Genomic DNA, 20,382 nt, shown 5'->3' with positions numbered 1-20,382 from the left:
TCTCGGGAGAAATGTGCCCTAAAATGCCTTACAGTTGAGTTTTACATTTCTTCTGTATTTTATCGGTGGCGTACGATCTGCTAGATTAATGGCTCTGTAATTTGTACTGAAGTATGAGTGTGTGTGTGTGTGTGTGTGTGTGTGTGTGTGTGTGTGTGTGTGTGTGTGTGTGTGTGTGTGTGTGTGTTGCGTTAGCTGAAGCCTGTGGCTGTCAGGTTTCATCGGCAGGTAGCGGTTGTAGAAGAGCCATTGGTTTGGAAGATATCTATCGGCGAAAGAAGTGGGCGATGGACAGGAAGCACCTTCAGGAAGGTAATGTGCCCATTCACTCACCATTGATTTATGGGGATGGGGCGGGAGGAGGAAGATCTGCGCACGGGACAGTTTAAAGCACTCTCTTTTAACTTCAGAGCTTTCACTACTTTCTCAAACTTGTTGCTTCACGGATAGTTTATTTACAACGGAGTAAGGCACTACCTACAAATTCATTAAAACTGATGATGGTTAATGAAAGGCAAATATCCGTGGCAAAGCACAGATCTGTGTCTAGGTGGGACAAAGTTGAAAATCAAAGTTGTCAGTTGGATTGCTTGGGAAGTTAAGTGCATGGCTTCTTTCCCACCTACCAGTCAGTACCTTTAGGCTATCCAAGATGTCTCAGCTTTACCTGTTGGACTGGAAGTTTGTGTCCTTTTCATTTTGTCGAGCCCGCACATAAACTTAATACATGTGTTACCTAAACCTAGCAGTAGGATGTCAATGTTTCTGGTGAGCAAGACTTTTTTTTCATATTTTTCGAGTGTTTTTGACGTGTGTGTGACAGGTGGTGATGGGGGGCTAGCCAAGCTACGCAGTAGAAAGGACTTAAAGCTTTCCCATAGTTGCTGTAAAGAATCATAATTTAGTTTTCTTAACTCTGCGTACCTTAAACTAGAGATATTGGCATGGCAGGAGTTTTTGCATTTGTTCATTTTTCTGTGAAGTGTAAGACTTGTCATTAAACGCAGCTTTCGGCGGCTAATGGAATGGCGACTTTGGCCACTTTCTGCTATAGAAGTGCTGTTTGAAATGGTTTCCGTACACTCCATGTAAACTGAGTATGTATGTGACAATTTCAAGGGCATTATAGATGCCTATCATGTTTCTGTTGCATGTTTCGTAGGTTCTGCAAGCATTTTCTTCGCTGTATTTGCTTGAGGTAAATAGTGGGATATCTTCTGTTGCTGCAAAGGATGGAAACTGCCGATGGGAAGCAGACTTGTTATGACCTACTCTATGGTCGTTATAACTTAACTCCTAGGACTATATTTTTAATGTCTTGTTGTAACTACTATATAAAGTTTGCCATGTAGCGGATGTTGATATTCCTGCTTTAATCTAAAACGTGGGCACTGTGATGAATTAAGCAGCTGAGTGGGATTGTATGATATGTGAACTGTAGCGCATATCATATGAACAGCCATGATGCTGCAGAGCAACAGGTTCTGAAATTAGTCATACTGCAATATCATAAAGTTGTCTTGTAAGTTTGCATTTAATGTTTCATTTACAGTCCGTGAAAGTTGAATAGGTTTATTGTACACAGTAGCATCAGTTTAATGATTAAGAATTGTTACCACTATAACCCAAAATAATGTACTTACGTTGCAGCTGCTTGAATTATCATTGTAAAACTATGTACTGATCATTAATTTTAGTATTTCATCAAGTCAGAATATTTTTCTGTGTTTTATGACGTTGTAGTCTGTGGTTTACAATATGGTTGTTTGCAGAGTATAAATAATCTGTAAGTATGTTCACTTATTATTGAAGGACAGGTGAGCGTCTTAGTTTTTAACATTTAAGACAGTCTACTCAACTTCATTGTATAAATACAAGTGCATTTATTTCAGTGCCTGTGTTATATTGTGCATCAGCTAAAACAGCAAATGGTTAAGACCAGTTTTATCAGTGAAACACACAAGCATAAACAATTGGCCTGCAGACAGTGTCACACACTATTATATCTTGCTGGCAGTGTTTTGAAAATCCTTTATTTAAATAACTGTGTTTAATCAAGGTAATATGTATCTGTTAAGCTGGTATCCCATGTAACGCACATTATTTCATTTTTTTAAATTCCTTTCTTGCAACTAATATGTACTTAAGGTGCCTTTAGGTGCTTGTTGGTGACTGCTGAACAGCAGACTTTTGTCAGAATAATAATGCATAACTGGTAGTGTGGTTGGGAGGGTGGCCTAATGGTTAAGGTGTTTGCCTTACAATGTACAAGGTTTGAATCTCACAGGGGATACTTGGCTAGGTTTAAAATGGCTCGCAAGGGCAGTTAACTTAGTACTAATCTATGAACCTATGTAATTTAGAGAAACAACAGCTGTCAAGTGTGTGACAAAGGATTAATGTTTCCATTATTGTATTTAAAACTGAACTTTTCTGTATAGGTCTCCACTCAAAATGGACCACTGCACAGATAATCTTTTGGCCAAAACTGAAAAGAAATAGATTAGATGTGTCAAGTATTTGGTTGGTTGAAGAAATCATGGTCCGTGTGTCAGGACTATGGAAACTACAAATTGCAGTCTTGTTTGTGGTGATGGGTAAACTCAAATACATTTTGTAAGGAATCCAAGGTTTTGCATGGATGGGGTCATAGACTGAATCCCAGCAGTGTAGGGGGAAAGCAGCAGTAATGAAAGCCATCAGGTTGCTGTCAATCATTGCTGAGAGGGCACAAGATGCACTGGTTACCACATTTGGAATATTATGTGTAGTTCTGATCCAACATCTATACATACAAAGAGATGAATGAGGTGGAAACTGACATGCAGCAGAGTTGCCAGAATTGATATACAGCATATGCTAAGCATATTCATTTCTTTGTGAAACAGTGTTTTTTATTTTAATTTGTAAATACTTACTGTAAAAGGAATATGAGTAAGGCACACATGGCTGATTCACTGTACAATATTATATTTGTTTATATACATAGAAAGAAAAGGGGAAAGAAAAAAAAAAGGAAGCAAATAAAGACTTTGTTCTTCTTTTTACTAAGGGATTAGACCATAATCAGTTAATGAGAAACTATGGTTGTTACGAAGTGGAGATGATAGTGAGTTTTTTTACGTTGTACTAAAATGGAGTGACCTGTGTTTCATGTTATGAGTATTGTAAATAATGCATACAGTGATTATAAACGATCTTAGCTTTTGTATGAGGAATTAACTGTCATGGTATAGCTTGAATCAGTGAATATGTGCACTGCATATTACTCTTAAATTACAGAAATGTCATATTTCATTATTTGGCTTTGTTTCGTTGTATATGGTTTTATGCTTATGTAACATTAATATCCATGTTTTCTGTTCATAAAGGACAGTAGGAACCCATGGAATAACTGTTTTGAACCTTATGGCTATTATAAACGTTAAAACAGAAACTGTCACTGTGGAGGATGTCTGACTGCATTCTGTTGAGTCTTACTTTGTGGAAACAAATTACTTATTTAAACAACTGATCCTTTACATAGGTTCATAGGTGTTTAAAAGGCTAATGACCACAAGGGCCTTTTTAAGCCTAACCATGCATCCCAAATCTCTGACAAGTTCTGGTACCCTTGATAAGTGTAAGCAGTGGCTTTGGTGATAGGGCCTTGAGGCAGTCTGCATATAACATTTTATTTACGGCTCGTATTGGTTTAGTGAGGAGCCTCTGTGGGCATTCCATTTGTTGGATACACCTGGCTAGGTATGTACCAAAGGGGGTATTGTACTCGATGAGGAGTCTGATGAATGCCGGATACAGTGAAACAAGGAGTTCCTTGGACATAGATGCCATACCTTTGTTTATAAGTTGCGCAACATAGAATGATTTTTTCACTGCTTTGAACACGTGATGGTTAAAGGCTAAATTACTGTCTAAGTGTGTACCCAAGTGCCTGACTATTGGGTCACCTCTAAGGGGTGTGTTGTCAATATGACTGTTACCATGGGTGGATTACTTCCCAAGGATATGATTATGTATTTCAAGGCATTTAGTTTTAGTCTGTGGCTCTGACGCCAGTTGTTTGTCTGTGTCAGCCCTTCCTGGAGAACATTTGTGTCGGTGTGGGATTCAATGACAATTCCTAATTTGCAATTCTCTGCAAATATAGTCAGCCAGAAACCATTGAAATTGGCCTTGATTTCATAGAAGTAAATGACAAAAAGGAGTGGTGCAAGGAGTGATTCCCGAGGGACTCCATTTGTGACTGGCTTCTTTGTAGAGGCGGTCTCCCCAATTTTAACTTCCTGGGTCCTGTCTGTGAGCTAGTTGGCTATCCACTGGGTGACACATGGGTTTGTACCGAATCTCTTGAGTTTGTCAACAATGCCTGAGTGGGGTATTGTGTCAGATGCCTTCCCCAGGTCAAAGTAGGCAGTGTGAACCACTTTGCCCCCATCCACTGCTTTGGTGACCATCTCAAAGAAACCTCAATAGAATTAAAACTAAAATATTTTAGTCTACGGATGTTATTGGAAGGTTCTGGTTTTCCAACAAAGGTCTTGGAATTTTAGAGTACATTGGCACCAAAGATGGGTCAGGGCTTCATCACAGGAAGTCTTTAAACCTAATATGGATTAAGAAAATTGTTAAATACAGCGAATATTGTCTGGTGAGTTTCCTCAAAGCTTGTTGCTAAAAGTAATGTTTAATACTGGCAAAATTTCTGCAATGCTCTGGGAAGTAGGTTAAAGATTCAAGAAGGCTGGAGGCCTGAGAATTTCAGATCTTGTTGGTAGTCCCACCAGCTAAGTCTTTCAGCTTAAAATGTCTGGGATTGTGGAAAACTGAGTGTCTGTATGTCATACAGGTAATAAAGTGCTGACATTTGAAGGTAAGCTGACTAAGTGTCTGTACACCAGAGGCTTAATGTCCTGATTCTTAGAAAGGAATACGACCACCTCCTGTGTCATACTGTTGCTATGAAATCACTCTTGACAAACCCTGCCATTTTGTTCACTTTGCACATAACTGGGAACATGGGAACATAACTGCCTTTCTATTGGGAAAGTTAAATGGCTTCCACTAACTGCTAGGGTCATACAGGTGCAGACGCTCTCTTACCCCCCCCCCTCCACTTTATTTTTGTGTACTTGTTTATCCCCTGACTGCCTGCAGACTGTCGGTTCCCTTCAGCTATCTGGCCAGTGTGGTTCTTGAAGGTTATGCGTCAGGGCTGGCACGTAAAAATCTACTGCCAATCATTAGCTCTATATATTCTTCTGAAGGAAATAATTCCTTTCACCTTTCAGAGCCTAGAGTATCATTTTCTCCATATCTGTTTATACATCAATCTAGAACTGTGTCTTATTCAGTGTGACAATGCAGCATTTTCCCTTACATTATACCTGTGAAATTCTGTCATAATTTATAACAATAATATTCTACATTTACTCCTAATGTAGTTTTGTAGGGAATGAATGACCTCACTTTCATGGAGACCTCACTCTGTTTGCTATTTATTATTGTTGAATTGGTAGACACACATTGAAATACAAAGTTCTTTGCTATCAGCAACCTCTTCAGTAGTTACAGATATCTTGAATGTGAAATTATTCAGATGACTTTTACCTATGCAGAGATTGTGCATGTTTGGAAACTACAATAAATAAATTGCTCCAGATATTCTGAAAGATTTAGTTTTGCCTAGGAGTTACCCAGGTTATTACTTGCTGACTACTACCTGCATGGAGCTATGTTATATTTAGGGAATTTTTCTAGCCTTTGTCAGTAATGTGTGCAACTTAGGTGTGAGGAAGGGCTAAGTGTTATACTATTTTACTGAATTACTGTATTACATAACAGCTGCACAAGGTGATACGAGTACCTACTCAATAGGTTATGTGCAGCAATTATCACCTCTGTCTGAGCATGCATACCTTTGCAGTAATGAAAGGCAGGTCATTATCACCTTAGCAACAAGTCAGTTACAATATAGCACTGAGTCATCATCACTTTTCAGGTAAAACTAACAGAAGCTGTCACTGTTATTCACATAAGTACAACTCGTTATCACATTGATGAATGCACAAGCCAGATTGTGTTTTTTTCTCTGCTTATAGTCATTGCAAGCCACCATGTTGGCAACATACACACACTTTCTAAGTATGCTATTTATCCCTTCACTACTGAATTAATCAAATAAGCCACAACCTCAATTCTTCATCAACTACCTAGCCTCTGAAACCCCTTATTATATATATATATATATATATATATATATATATATATATATATATATATATATATATATATATAGCTAAAATGCTGCAACTGGTATGCAAAGAGAAATATCCTCATGCTCAAAATGGAAATAAAGCTTTCTAGTATTAGCAGGGGATGTAGGACTGCCAAATCATAAAGCAGGACTTTCTGTTTAATTTATTGAACTGTAAAATATGCCCCCAAGCACCATCTTTCATTTCATGAATATTAGAAACCAATGCTACCCAAACCATTATATATTGGGAGAGTGGCCTGATGGGTAAGGTGTTTGCCTTACAAACACAAGGTGCAGGGTTTGAGTCTCACAAGGGATAATTGGCTAAGCTTAAAAATGGCTCACAAGGGCAGTTAGCTTACTACTAATGCATATATATCTGTTTGTCTGTATTTTCACGAGTAACATACAGATGCAAGTATCCATTTTATTAAAGTAGTTCATATCTTTGTGAATTAATGTAACTGAACCACATATGATGAAACAGTTGAATGTGTCAAACTATCACTACATACTGCATGTTGTGTTGCTTTGCAGCTGCCTCTGTGCAGCTGAGTAACATTATATTGTTCTATACCATTGTGTTTTTCAGCTTTGCATTCACCTGACATCACAGCCCTCAGTGAAGATGCCATCTGCTAAGAAGTCAACAGACGTTTACTTGGGCGAGGATACTGATTCTGACAGTAATACCAGTGGGTCCGAAATGGAATTGCACCTTGATGCACAGCGTAAGGCAAACCAGAGTGAGGATGACGATTATGAAGCCGATGATCATATTCCACTGGCACGTCTGTGTGAGAAGGCTATTACTGCTGATAAAGATGATGCCTCTGTCCCAGCGATTCCTAACAGACCCCTACCCTCTACCCCCAACCTCACTACTCTTGATGAAACTGACTACGACAGTGATGATGACATGCTACTAGCCCAGCTAAGGTATGATGGCACACACAATAGTGGTCATCACCTTGAATCAGATTTTGACACAGAGGATGAATTGCCTCTGAGTTACGGCAAGGACATGGCCTGACCAGCAGACCTTTGCAGTCTTCCATCGCCCAAGCCAGGCCTAGTGCTGAAGAGGAAGCGGATATGCTTCCTACTATACATGAGCTCAGGTGTAGTCCACAGCAGGTTTATTCGGATGGAGCAAGTCCACTGGATCTGAGCCGAAGTAGCTCCTTGTCAAGCAAGGATCTGAGTGTGCCACAGTATGGAATTTGTGTGAGTACTCCACTCAGAAGTCAGTACAAACCAGTGGGTAATGTAACTGATCACAGGGTACCATCTCCCACCCAGTAGTTTCCATTAAAAACTGTGGGAGGCTAATGAAAAAGACACTGCGATCATGCCCACCACAAAACTTATCGTGGGAGAAACGCCTAACACCACTTCACATCGATGACTTTGTGTGTCCGGTTGGCCCAGTCACCAACCTGGACTCGGACAGCACAGAGGTGGATTTCCTCAATTTGATGTTCCCAAAGGAACTGTACTCGCTTATTGCTGATGAAATTAACTGCTATGCTGCACAGAGGCAGGCTGCAACAGGCAAGGTTGATAAGCGGTGGAGTCCAGTTTGTCCTGGAGACATACGCACATTTCTAGGTGTCAGAATATACATGTCTATTGTACATGTTCCAAAATACAGGCAGTACTGGGAAACACACCATCTGTGTGGTCATTTCCCAATAGTTGAGTACATGACCCAGGAGAGGTTTGAAAAAATTCAGCAGTATTTTCACTGCAATGACAAAAACCTCAGACAACCACAGGACTGTGTGGGTCATGACAAGCCCCATCATGTACGGCCAATACTGGATGCCGTACTTCATGCATGTAGGACACAGTATAATGTGCATCGTGAGGTGGCAGTAGATGAAGCCATGGTTGGCTTCCGTGGACGTCTGACATTTAGACAGTTTATGCCTGGCAAGCCGGAGAGGTATGGCATTAGGGTATGGGTGCTGGCTGACTCATAATGGTTATGTGCATGAATTCCAGGTATACACTGGAAAAGCAGAGCAAACCACAGAGGTTGGACTGGCACACCGAGTTGTGGTCGACCTAACACGGGGGCTGATTGGAAAGAAGCATCACATTTACTTTGACAGTTTCTTCTCATCTGTCCCTCTGGCACAGCAACTGCTGCAGGACGGTCTGTACTGCTGTGGAACCATGCGCACCAATAGGTCTGGATGGCCTGTAACATTCAACTGACAAGCCATTGGTAAAGCACCTTAAGGGTTCTACAAGCAGTTGGAGTGGACCATTGCTTGCAACTGAATGGAAGGATATCAACCCAGTATTTCTGCTGTCAACTAATAGTAACCCAACCTTGTCAGTCTCCAGCACACGCAGGAGACAGCACGATGGAACAAAAGCTGCAGTGCCATGTCCACCAGTTGTAAACATGTACAACACAAACATGAATGGGGTGGACCGAGCAGATCAGCTCAGGATGCAGTATCCAATACATTTTATTCCGTGAGAGTGCTAGCCACCGGCAGCTTTCACGTTCTGGCTGTGTTATTGCGGCAAGCCAGTTACAGTTTAGAAGAAACCTAGGCATGCGCCTCCTGACCACCTACAAGAAAAGGAAAAGATGCACAGAGATTACCATCCCAGAGCCCATGACATGATTTGAACAAGGCTCACACTTTACAGTGAAATGGCGGAAGGCACGAAGCAAAAACAGTGCCAGCAAGGGTAAACGTGCTGAACCATCATGGGGATGCCCGACCTGCAAGATTAACCTATGCATGGAATGCTTTGGTGAGTACCATGGCCATAAGGGTCTAGCAGACTGCTGACAGCAGTAAGATGTGCAGAGCACACTACACAACAAAGTTGTGACCAGGCTGCTGGGTCCATTGCTGAATGGGCACATGTAAAGAGAAAAGGCAGAGGTAAGGCAGACTGCTGACACTGAAGGAGGTCGTGAGACAATAGTGCTATCAGCAGTCTGAGTGGGCAGCCAGCACAGCTATGGGACACTTCAGATAACCAATATCTGGAGCCCCATGCTTGTCCTTGGCATATTAGTGGAGCGGTGGTCCTTACCCTGCTTTTTCTCTTTACATGTGCCCTGGCTGTGCACCCTTGTCAGTGTCCACCCATGCTTTATTTCAGATAAGGTAAGACTGTCTTCTGCTGTTCACACGTTTACAGAACGCGTTCACGCATGGCTTAAATGCACAGGGTCGGTGGATCAACAATCTGCCATAACTGCATCACCGCGGAAGATGTTCACCTGTTCAGAAGGGATGGCATTCACCTAACTGAGGAGGGCATTGCGTTGTTCTTGACCAACCTCCACAATGGCATGAGGAGAGCCATGCAAGATTGCAGCTTGTGAGAAGAATGGAAAACACCCATGACCAAGTCGGACCAGTATAATAAGTAAAACACTTATGAAATGTGTTGTGTAAAATTAATTTCTCTGAGCTTGGCAAGTAACTGTTATGGAACTTATGATTTTTTTTCATATTTTGGTAAATAACTTTGCAAGGGAGCATCTGAATGTGATAAGTAATACCTCATTTTGAAAAGATTATTTATAGTTCTAACAAGGTAAAAGAATGGTGCCTGTATGTTGTACTCATAGGCAGATATCAAAGTTGGTTTGGAATTAGGTTATGGAAATTATGATTTTTTTTTTCATATTTTGGTAAATAACTTTGCAAGGGAGCATGTCAGTGTGCCAAGTAATACCTCATTTGAAGACAGTGTTACTCCTTACAACATGGTAAAATAACTATGTCTGTGCACTCTACACATGTACAGATATCACAGTTTGTTTAGTCTTGTATGATTATGAAAACTATACATTTACAATACTTTTCATTATTATGCCCATATCTTTGCAAGGGAGCATGGTGATCACACAAATGATGCATAATTTTGAAGCGGACATTCAGATGCACAACTTCTACACTGATATGTAGGCTCTGTCTGTTATAGGTGATGAGATATTATGCTTTATTTATCAATTATGAAAAATAATATATCATATTTCTGTGAATATCTCAAGAAAGGAACATCACACAGTAATGGTTAAGGTAAGATTTTAAAGCTGACATTCATATTAACAAATTACATTCAAATTGTATGGGTCTGCATGGTACATTGACCAATATATTGTGCTTTGTTTTTCCAAAAAGGTAAAAAATATGCACAATATCAGCATTCCTTGCCAAATATTTAATAATGACTTTGATAGACACTATCAACATTTACACTGTTGGAAAGGTCAATGTCTGCTGAACAACTTTCGCGTTTACATTTTTAGTCTAGCTCTTATAGTTAAAGAGTTATGAACATTTGTTTTCTGTATGGTTTTACAAATGGATTTTCTGAAAATGAGCTCAGGCTGCACTGTTGTTCCTGTGGTGGAATGAAGCAGGCAGCTTTTCCTGAGCTGCTCCGGAGTGAATGAGTTAACTGCCAACAAAGAGTTCAGTGTTTTTACACTCAGAGACTGACGTAGCTCAGTTTTCACTTTCCGCACCATACTAAATGCTCTTTCTGCTTGTGCATTAGAGTGTGGTAAGCAAAGTAGACTCATCATCAGCTGCTTAAAGAGTGGCAGTTTCCCTTCAATGCAAAGGTCCCTCAGAAGGTGTGCCCAATACTTTGATACACGAGTGGGGCCCGTCTACTGGGCCTGTCAGATTCCCTGTGTCCTCCATCTGATATTGTGTAAACTCGTCTATTAATTGTTCAGCCTCAACATCATTCACACATACACCCAGATGGAAGCCAACATCTCTGACAAGTCCTGAAAAAATGTCCAATTTTTTGGCTGGATTAATAAGTAATGCAGCATCTTTCAGTAAGTGATCATGCATGGGAAACTTTAGCATTTTCTGCAGCACTGCACCATAAAAAGCTGCAACTTTTTTATAAAAGTTAAATTCAATGACTGTGCCGGCAATATCCTCCTCATGGCTGTTCATGTACTGCTTGATTTGGTAGAACACAGCTACTGTTAGTCAACACTGACACATCACTGTGTTTGATTAGTCTGACAGCAGATGCAGGTCTGAGGAGTCTGCCAGCATACTGCTGCAGGAGTTTATGCACAGTGGCATGCAGTGTCAGTAGCTGACTTTCTCTACTCTGAAGCTGTATGTTGAACTCCAATAAGGGCTCCAGTGCATACTTAAGGAACTTAAAAATCATATGCACTTAATTTCTAAAAACTTGCAGAGTCATGAAGTCAATCTTTGCAGACCTTGGCTCTGCAGACAGAAAATACGAATTTAGAGCTGGCCACATGTCCAGGGTTCTGTTAATAACCTTACCAAGACTGAGCCATCTAGTAGGTGCACATCTAATGATCTTGAGGGGGTCAGTATCTGTGAACAAAGCAAATTCCTGCAGTTTTTGTTGTCTTTGTGCACTGGAACTGAAATGGCAGTACAGATCTGATACAAGTTCTTCAACTGGTGAAAGTAGTGCTTTTACAGCAGCCTTACTACAGAGATCTGCCAAGTGGCAGAGACACCCCATGTTTACAATTGTGGGCTTCACCTCCCTTAAACGCGACAGCACAGAATTGTGTTTTCCAATCATTGAGGCAGCATTGTCTGAATAAAAGCCCACAATGTTGGAAACTGGAATGTTAAATTTTGTCAGGCTGGACATTAAAGAATCAAACATTGCTTGCCCAGTTCCTGACACACATTCTGGCATATCAAGGAACCTGGTCACTTTTTTGCTTGCCTTTTCATCAAGGTAACCAACAAGGATGACTAATAGTTTGTCATCTCCCATGTCTGTGCTTTGGTCCATATACACACAGAATGGTGATTTCTGGCAGGCTGTTGCAGCATCATTCTGGTAATTAGGCCCCAGCACATCCCGTGCAATGCATGCTGCCTTTGTCGCTCCACATGTCATTTTACGGAAAACATCTTGATCCTCTCCACACTTCTTCATAAATTTCAGGATGTGTTCTCCTGCTGCAAATGATAAGTTGTGTTTAGCAAGGAGAGACACAAAACCAACCTCTGCCCCAACCACCTCTGTACTTGCTAAATTCTGTGGTCCAAAGAAATCCACCATAGATCTTCCAGCTGCATGCTTGCAATTCTGCCTGTGTTTCTCACTGTTAGCATGTCGTTGCAGGTCATGTCGTCCCCCATGATGGATTGTGAAATCTGTTACAAGTCTTGCAGAAGGCAAATTTCACTCCGCGTCTACGCATAGAAAGCCAGTCAAAGGCACTTGCCCAACTTGGCTGAAAAATTGTGTATCTTCTCTTCTTTGGGGTGTGAGCTGTATCTATATCCCCCGTCCTCACTATAGTCTGGGTAATCTATACCTAGCAGGTTTGCAAAACACAGTGGTGTTAAACAATGAAACAAATAGGGCTACAGTGCAGAAAGGAAAATTAGAAGATGTCCTCAATATCAAAGATATAAGACAATAGGGTCATAACCTACCCATATCACTGGAAGTTTCCTGACTTTGCACCCTCTTCTCTTGCTCATCTCTGCTCCTTTTGTTTACTATAAAGGCTTGCATGCTTCACTTCCTTGCCTCAATGACACTTTCAGTCCTCTGGTACTCACTTGCCCACCTAACCAGTGTTGCCAAAGGGAAGAATGACTTTCATGACATTTAGTACTCCAAGTATCTTTGATTATATCTCAAAATCCATGCCAAGGAACACATCCAGCTTAACAAAGGCACTTACACACATCATGACAATACTACTTGCAAATACTACTTACATTTTACATTCACCACTTTAGATGTGGTCTACCCCTGTCCTACAGCCAGGTGTGGGCCTGGCAAAGATGCCTAAAAAGGTACTTAAAACCAGGGCCCTCTGTACTTTTACAATAATGTGCCATTTAAGACAAAGAATGCAGGATCAAGTTACACAAAGTTCTACTGAAAACAAATCTGGATATGTTACAGCATCTCATTACTAAAACTCACTTTTGACATCCATCCTGACATACTTCTCAACTTAGTGCAAGTAAACTGGACAAAGCCCAACACAAGGACGACAAGCAGCACAGAGACTTTAAATATTGCTCTTAACCTTAGAAATACTCTTATAAACCTAGAAAGTTTGTCACACATTGTTAGAGTCTGTGTTCCACATAGGGTGAGACCTATGGTGACAAGCAGCAAAAACGTACAAACACTTTAAAAACTGCTCTTAATAAACCTAGAAAATTGCTAGAACATGACCTGTCTTTGCATACAGTTTCTCCAAAAACAAAGTCAATTAGTTTCAGAGACGTACGAGGGTGACAAGCAGCAAAAACAAACACTTTAAATATTGCTATTATAAACCTAGAAAGTTGCTAGAAGAGGACACGTCTTTGCATACAGTTTCTCCAAAAAAAAAGGCAATTACTTTGAGATGTACTAGTGGACAAGCAGTGGAAACATGCAAACATTTTAAAATATTGCTCTTATAAACCTAGAAAGGGCAATTACTTTCAGAGACGTACTAGGGTGACAAGCAGCAAAAACATGCAAACACTTTAAAAACTGCTCTTAATAAACTTAGTAAATTGCTAGAACAGGACCTGTCTTTGCATACAGTTTCTCAAAAAACAAAGGCAATTAGTTTCAGAGACGTACAAGGGTGACAAGCAGCAAAAACAAACACTAAAAACTGCTCTTAATAAACCTAGAAAGTTGCTAGAACAAAGACCTGTCATGGCATACAGTTTCTCCCCCCCCCCAAAAAAGATATAAAATAGACATTAGGGAAGGGTGACAAGCAGCAAAAACATACAAACACTTTAAATATTGCTATTATAAACCTAGAAATTTGCTAGAAGAGGACATGTCTTTGCATAGTTTCTCCAAAAAAAAAAAGGCAATTACTTTGAGACATACTAATGGACAAGCAGCGGAAACAAACATTTTAAAATATTTTAAAATAAACCTAGAAAGGGCAATTACTTTCAGGGACGTATTAGGGTGACAAACAGCAAAAACATACAAACACTAAAAGGGACAAGCAGCAGACCTGTCTTTGCATACAGTTTTTCCAAAAAAAAAGCAATTACTATGAGATGTACTAGTGCACAAGCAATGGAAACATGCAAACACTTTAAAATATTGCTCTTATAAACCTAAAAAGTTGCTAGAACAAGGACCTGTCATGCCCCCCCCCCCCCCAAAAAAAAAAAATATATATATATATATATATAAAATAGACATTAGGGATAAGCAGCAGAAACAGACACTTTAATATTGCTGTTTTAAACTTAGAAAAGTTGCTAGAACAGGATGTGTGGGACAAGCAGCACAAAATCCAGACTAAACATTGCTTATACACTAAGAAAGTTGCTAAAGTCACAGGGTCTGTGCTAGCATAAGTGAAACATTTGCAACCATTACAGCCTAAAGCACTTACCTCTGCTCTGCCTACCACTTCAGCTGAGCTCAACACAATCCATATACACAAACTCAAATCCCTGTTATCCACTCCAGCAGCACAGCAGAAAGAAAAATCTCAGCCATTCAGTTGTTGTACAGTGCTAATGAACAACAAACATACAGCAAATCTAGAAGAATTTTCTAGGAAGCAAACTTTTAGTTATGTACTCACCATAACTTCAGATGTTTGGGATCCATCTCGCCTACATTCTGACTGATGGGTTCGGAGCCGATCCCTCGGCTCCGACTCGGCACGCTTATGCCAAAGAGCGAAGTCTCTTATTGGCTGAGCTTACTATATCCCAGGATGCACCACTACCAGTCCCCCAGATCTAGTTTGTCCGCATACATGCACACATGCACGCCCTGCTTATATAACATCGTCAGATGAAACAAGATAACACAGTAGAACTCAAAACCATTCAATCTCTTCTGATCTCCAAGGCAGGGGGAAGGAGGGTGGGTATTAGGAATGTAGGCGAGATGGATCCCAAACATCTGAAGTTATGGTGAGTACATAACTAAAAGATGTTATGTGATCCTATCTCGCCTACATTCTGACTGATGGGACAGCGTCCCTAGCACCTGAATCCTGGGTGGCTCACTGGAAAACACTCCTGAGTACCGTGGAACCAAATGATGCTCGCCCTTTAGATGCCACATCCAATTTATAGTGGGAAATGAAAGTGTGCGGATTGGACCAAGTAGCCGCAGCACAAATCTCCGATATAGCGAGCTTGGAATGAAAAGCTATAGAAGTCGCCATAGCTCTGGTAGAGTGAGCTTTGATAGATGTTATAAGTTGCTTATTCGAAGAAGAATAAGCCTGAGTTATACAATCTCTAATCCATTTGGAGATAGTAGCTTTTGTGATGGTTTTACCCAATTTATTGTCTGAGAAGGACACAAACAACTGGTCTGACTTACGAAGTTGCTGAGTCCTGTCTAAATAGAAGCGCAATTGCCTGTGAACATCCAATTTATGGAGAGTGTATTCTGCTTCATTGGAGAATTTTGGGAAGAAAACTGGTAGCTCTAGAGATTGTTGGAGACAGAAACTAGAACAGACCTTTGGGACAAAGGATGGATTAGGCCTAAGTGATACTCTATCCTTGTGGAAAATCAAGTACGGTGGTTTAATAGACAGGGCTTGAAGCTCTGAAACCCTTCTTGCAGAAGTAATTGCAACTAAGAAGGCCGTTTTCCAAGACAGATATTTTAACTCACATGTAGCAGCCGGTTCGAAAGGGGAAGATGTTAATGCGCGAAGCACCAAATCAAGATCCCACGGAGGCGCAGGATGAAAAACTGGGGGTCTTAACAGGCCCGCACCTTTAATGAAAGTTTTGCATAGTCTGCTGCTCATCAATGGAGGATCCATGGATTTGTGGAATTTAGAGATAGCCGCTAGTTGGACTTTAATAGTAGAGACAGAAGATCCTTGATTAAACAGGGATGTTAAGAATTTCAAAACCTCTGGGATAGGAGCAGTGATAGGGTCTAAGCCCTTGAGTTGAGCCCAGATAGCAAACCTCTTCCACTTACTGAGGTACAATTTGTTAGTGGTGGGTTTGTGGGCCGAAGATAAAATGTGAACAACTTCCGGGTCTAATGTGTGAGTTCTGACTAAAGTCGGAAGTGGAGGAGCCAAGCTGTCAAATTCAAAGATCGAAGGGACTGATGCTGATGTCCCGACTGATGAATTAGCAGGTCCGGAATTAGGTCTAAAGTCCACGGATCGTCCACCGCATGCTTCTTCAGGTAAGGAAACCATACCTGAAGAGGCCAGTATGGGGCAATCAGTATCATTGCGGACCCCAATTGAGAAGCTTTTTGAATGACTTTGGAGAGAAGTGGAATCGGAGGAAAGGCATAAAGTAGCCCTGTTGGCCAAGGTTGTGCTAGAGCATCCATAGCTGGTACTCCCTGATGTGGAATCAAGGAGAAGAACCTTTTGCACTTGGTGTTTAGCGGAGTTGCAAATAGGTCGCAGCACGGCGTCCCCCATCTCCTGAAAACCTGAGCTGCTACTGTTTGGTTTAGAGACCACTCGTGAGGAGAGAGAATTGTCCTGCTCAATTTGTCTGCCAATATATTTGATTTTCCCGGAATGTGGGTCGCTACCAAGAAGCGGTTGGTAGCTACAGCCCATTCCCACACTCTCATGGCCTCTCTGCAAAGGGGGTAAGATCTGGTCCCTCCTTGTTTGTTCAGATGCCAGACCACCGACATGTTGTCTGTGTGGATGGCGATGATGCCCTGAGGAAGAAACTTGTGTAAGGCCTGTAGGGATAGAAGTACGGCCCTCATCTCCAACACATTGATGTGGAGAAGAGCTTCGTCTGGAAGCCAGGAGCCCTGAACTAGCCTGCCCAGACAATGCCCCCCCCACCCTATCTGGGAGGCATCTGTCGTCAGGGTAACCACTGGAGAGGGAATAACAAAGGGGCTTCCTTGATTCAGATTGGATTTCTGAAGCCACCAGCGAAGGTCCCGTTTGCATGTTTCCGTAATCATGATGTGATGATTGAGGGGAAGATCCTGAAAGGACCATTGAGTTGACAATAGCCACTGAAGAATCCTCATGTGCAATCTTGCCAGAGGAACTAAAAGAACCGTGGCAGACATTGAGCCTAAAACTTGTAGAACCATCCTGGCTGGGGCTTTGGATCTCGAGATCAGAGCTTGAACTTGGCCCTGTAAAGTTTGGATCCTTTCGGCAGGAAGAAAGACGCATCAATTTTGAGTCTATCTCTGCTCCTATGAACCTTATGCGTTGAGAGGGCAGCAAGACAGACTTTGACCAATTGAATGTAATCCCCAGGGTAGCACCCAGGAGATGGTGGCTTTGAGGTTGTCCATTAGTAGATGCCTGGTGGTGGCAGTCAGGAGCCAGTCGTCCAGATAGGGAAACACTTGGAATCCAAGACTTCTCAGGTGAGCCGTCACTACTGCCAAACACTTGGTGAACACCCTGGGGCTGTGGTGAGACCAAAGGGCAGAGCACAAAATTGGTAATGACTGACTCCCAGGCTGAAGCGCAGATACCTCCTGGACGCCTGATGTATCGGTATGTGATAATAGGCGTCCTTGAGGTCTATGGAGCACATCCAAACATCCTTCTCCAACAATGGGAGAATGGATTGTAACGTGACCATTCGAATTTGGATTTCGTGACGGATTGGTTCAGTCTGCTGAGATCCAATATTGGTCTCAGGTCCCCTGTCTTTTGGCACTAAAAGAACCTGGAGTAATTTCCTGATCCGATCTGGTCTGTGGGGACCGGTTGGATGACTCCTTTTCTAGCAGCTTTAAAGCTTCTGCGGCTGCCATTTCCCTTTGACTGGGTGGTGGGTCCGGGATTTTTTGGACGGTGGGGTGAGTATGTGAATGGGATGGTGTAACCTCCGGCAATGATCCGAAGCACCCATCTGTCCTGAGTGATTGACTCCCAGGCTTTTAGGTGCTTGGCAACGACACCCGACTGGCTCCGGAGCAGCACAGCCGGGCAATCCCTCATGATGTGTGGGAGGCTGAAGAGCCACGAAAGGACTCAGCGGTCTCCAGAATTGCGGGCCCTCTGCCGCCTCTGGGACGGCGTCTCCCAGAAAAATTTCCCGTCCTCTGCCTCTGGAAGGGAATCTTCCTGCTGTTGGGGAAAAACTTGCGAGATTTGCGGAACCACATCTTCCCCCCTCCTTTAGCCTTGGGGTAAGGCCGAAAGGGAGTGGAATAACGGGCACCTACAGCAGATAAAGTTTTTCCCTCTTGCTCACAGCGGGTAAGGGTGTCTTTAACCTTCGGTCCAAACAAAGAGGACCCATCAAAGGGAGCGTCGGCGAAGGAAGACTTGAAGGCCTCCGAACTGACACAAGCGGAGCCAGGCTTGTCTCCGTGAGAGCCACGCCTGTGCCTGCCGCTCTACCCGCCCCTTCGGCCGCATAGGAAATGAGCCTCATGGACGAGTTAGAAATTGACGTAAGGATAGCCAGCTGAGAGCTAACCGACTGGGCTAGCTGCTCAGGTAGGTTACCGAGAGGAATCTGACAACTCCTTGACCAGATTCCTCTGAAGCCTGGTAAAATGTGCCAAATAATTCAGAGACCTTAAAGTAAAGGCCGCTGAAGTCAGGGTGCGCTTCCATTACCTGTCCATGCTCCTAGACTCCTTATTAGGAGGATGGACGGACGTTGAAGCCTCTGCCACGTCCTGTTGTGTAGCAGATGCCACCACCATGGCATCTACAGCCACGCCTTTAGTGAGGAACTCCTTCTCGGGGAGCAGACAAAAATTTATTTGGACGAGAAGGGACTGGTTCCACGGTATCTGGATGTTCCCCCCTTCGACAAACTAAATCCAGAAGCTCGTCAAGGGCGGAGACACCCAGGAGGCGGAGGGCTGAGCCCCAAAGGCCTTGAGGAGCACTGACTCATCAGCAGAGGGGTTTGGATATCCAGCCACCTCGTTGTTTGAGGATCTCTAAGATGTCTGCAAATGAGACATCATCCGAGGATGACTTGGGACCCCTCTGCATCATCAAGATCAGTGTCCGATGTAATAGACTCGGGAGTCCACGTGCTTCCTCTTGCACGATCTCTTCCTTGGGGTTCCTCCGAAGACAACTCGAAGAACCCTCAGGAGGAGGGGAACCCCCAATGGGGGTAACCTCAGGCCCAGGGGCTCCGCTGACTGCGGACAGGGGAACTGCCAAAGACCCAGTCTCCACGCCCAGGGAAGGTGCCGGTAAAGCCGGAGAGATGGCCGAAGAGGACTTGGCCAAGGCACTCCTCATGGCTCTGAAAGCCGGACCCCCAGAATCCTGGGAGTGTCCGGTCCCCGGAACCATGATAGCCGACGGAAGTCCCGCAGCCGAAGCACCGAGGGGGAGGCTCGGAACCGAAAGCATAGGTCCCGAAACATCACCCCCGGGTCCAGCCGAAGAAGTCCGTGTACCAAACTCGGACCCGAAGGCCCGGGTTGGAGTAAGGGTCGGAGCCGACCCCAAGATCTCCACCGGCTCCAACAGCACCTGCTCCGACGGAGCCGAAGCAGTCGGAGGAGGAATGGCAGTGGGGTGGGCCAGGGTCATCGGCTCCGAAGCCAACTGGGTCGGAACCGAAACAAATTTTTGGAAGACTGGGGACTGGAACAGTCTTTGGAGCACCCTGTCTATGTCAGAATCTGACATCCTCAAAGACCGAGAGGAAACGGAGAGGCCGTCTCGAACCCGTTCAAACGGCCCCAAAGGACTAGGGGACCGGCTCCGAGGTGACCCGATGACTATCGGCGCCGAAGGAATACACACACTAGATTCCATCGGTGCCGAGGTGGACTTCGGCGCCGAGGAGGAAGTGTCTGAGCGGGCGACCCTTGTCGGCTCCGAGACCAGTGGAGCAGACGAAGGTGACCCGCCTCTCGATGCCCCAGCCATCGGCTCCGAAGCCAGAGGAGTCGAGACTGGTGGCATCGAGGCAGACCGTTCCATCCTCGGCTCCGAAGTCCTTGGAGCCGAAGGAGAGGCCTGCCTATGTCTTTTGGCGGTCGGATCCGACGGACTGGTCGGAACAGACGCCCTTTTCTTTTTAGCCGGAGAAGGAGAGGATGCCAAGGCTTCTTCAAAAGAAGGTTTAATTAACCCCTTAAGAATCAATTTATTTTTCCTCTCCTGGAGGACCCTTGAGGAAAAAGCGTGACACACGCTGCAT

At 43.2% G+C, this 20,382-nt stretch overlaps 1 protein-coding gene across 1 annotated transcript in view; it reads right to left on the bottom strand.

The window, feature by feature from the left end:
* LOC122806154 (ubiquitin-conjugating enzyme E2 Q2-like) overlaps positions 1-20,382 on the bottom strand; it is an 800,789-nt gene that overhangs the window by 149,832 nt on the left and 630,575 nt on the right. The window contains exon 8 of the mRNA XM_044076390.1: positions 15,249-15,281. Coding sequence (XP_043932325.1) covers positions 15,249-15,281 — 33 coding nt within the window. The remainder of the gene's footprint in view (positions 1-15,248; positions 15,282-20,382) is intronic.

This window comes from Protopterus annectens, chromosome 7.part0, assembly GCF_019279795.1.
Source record: "Protopterus annectens isolate FY-2018-M chromosome 7.part0, PAN1.0, whole genome shotgun sequence".
In the NCBI taxonomy this organism is placed as follows: Eukaryota; Metazoa; Chordata; order Ceratodontiformes; family Protopteridae; genus Protopterus; species Protopterus annectens.
Note: the sequence above shows the minus strand (reverse complement) of the source record. Positions and strands in the feature narration are given on the sequence as shown.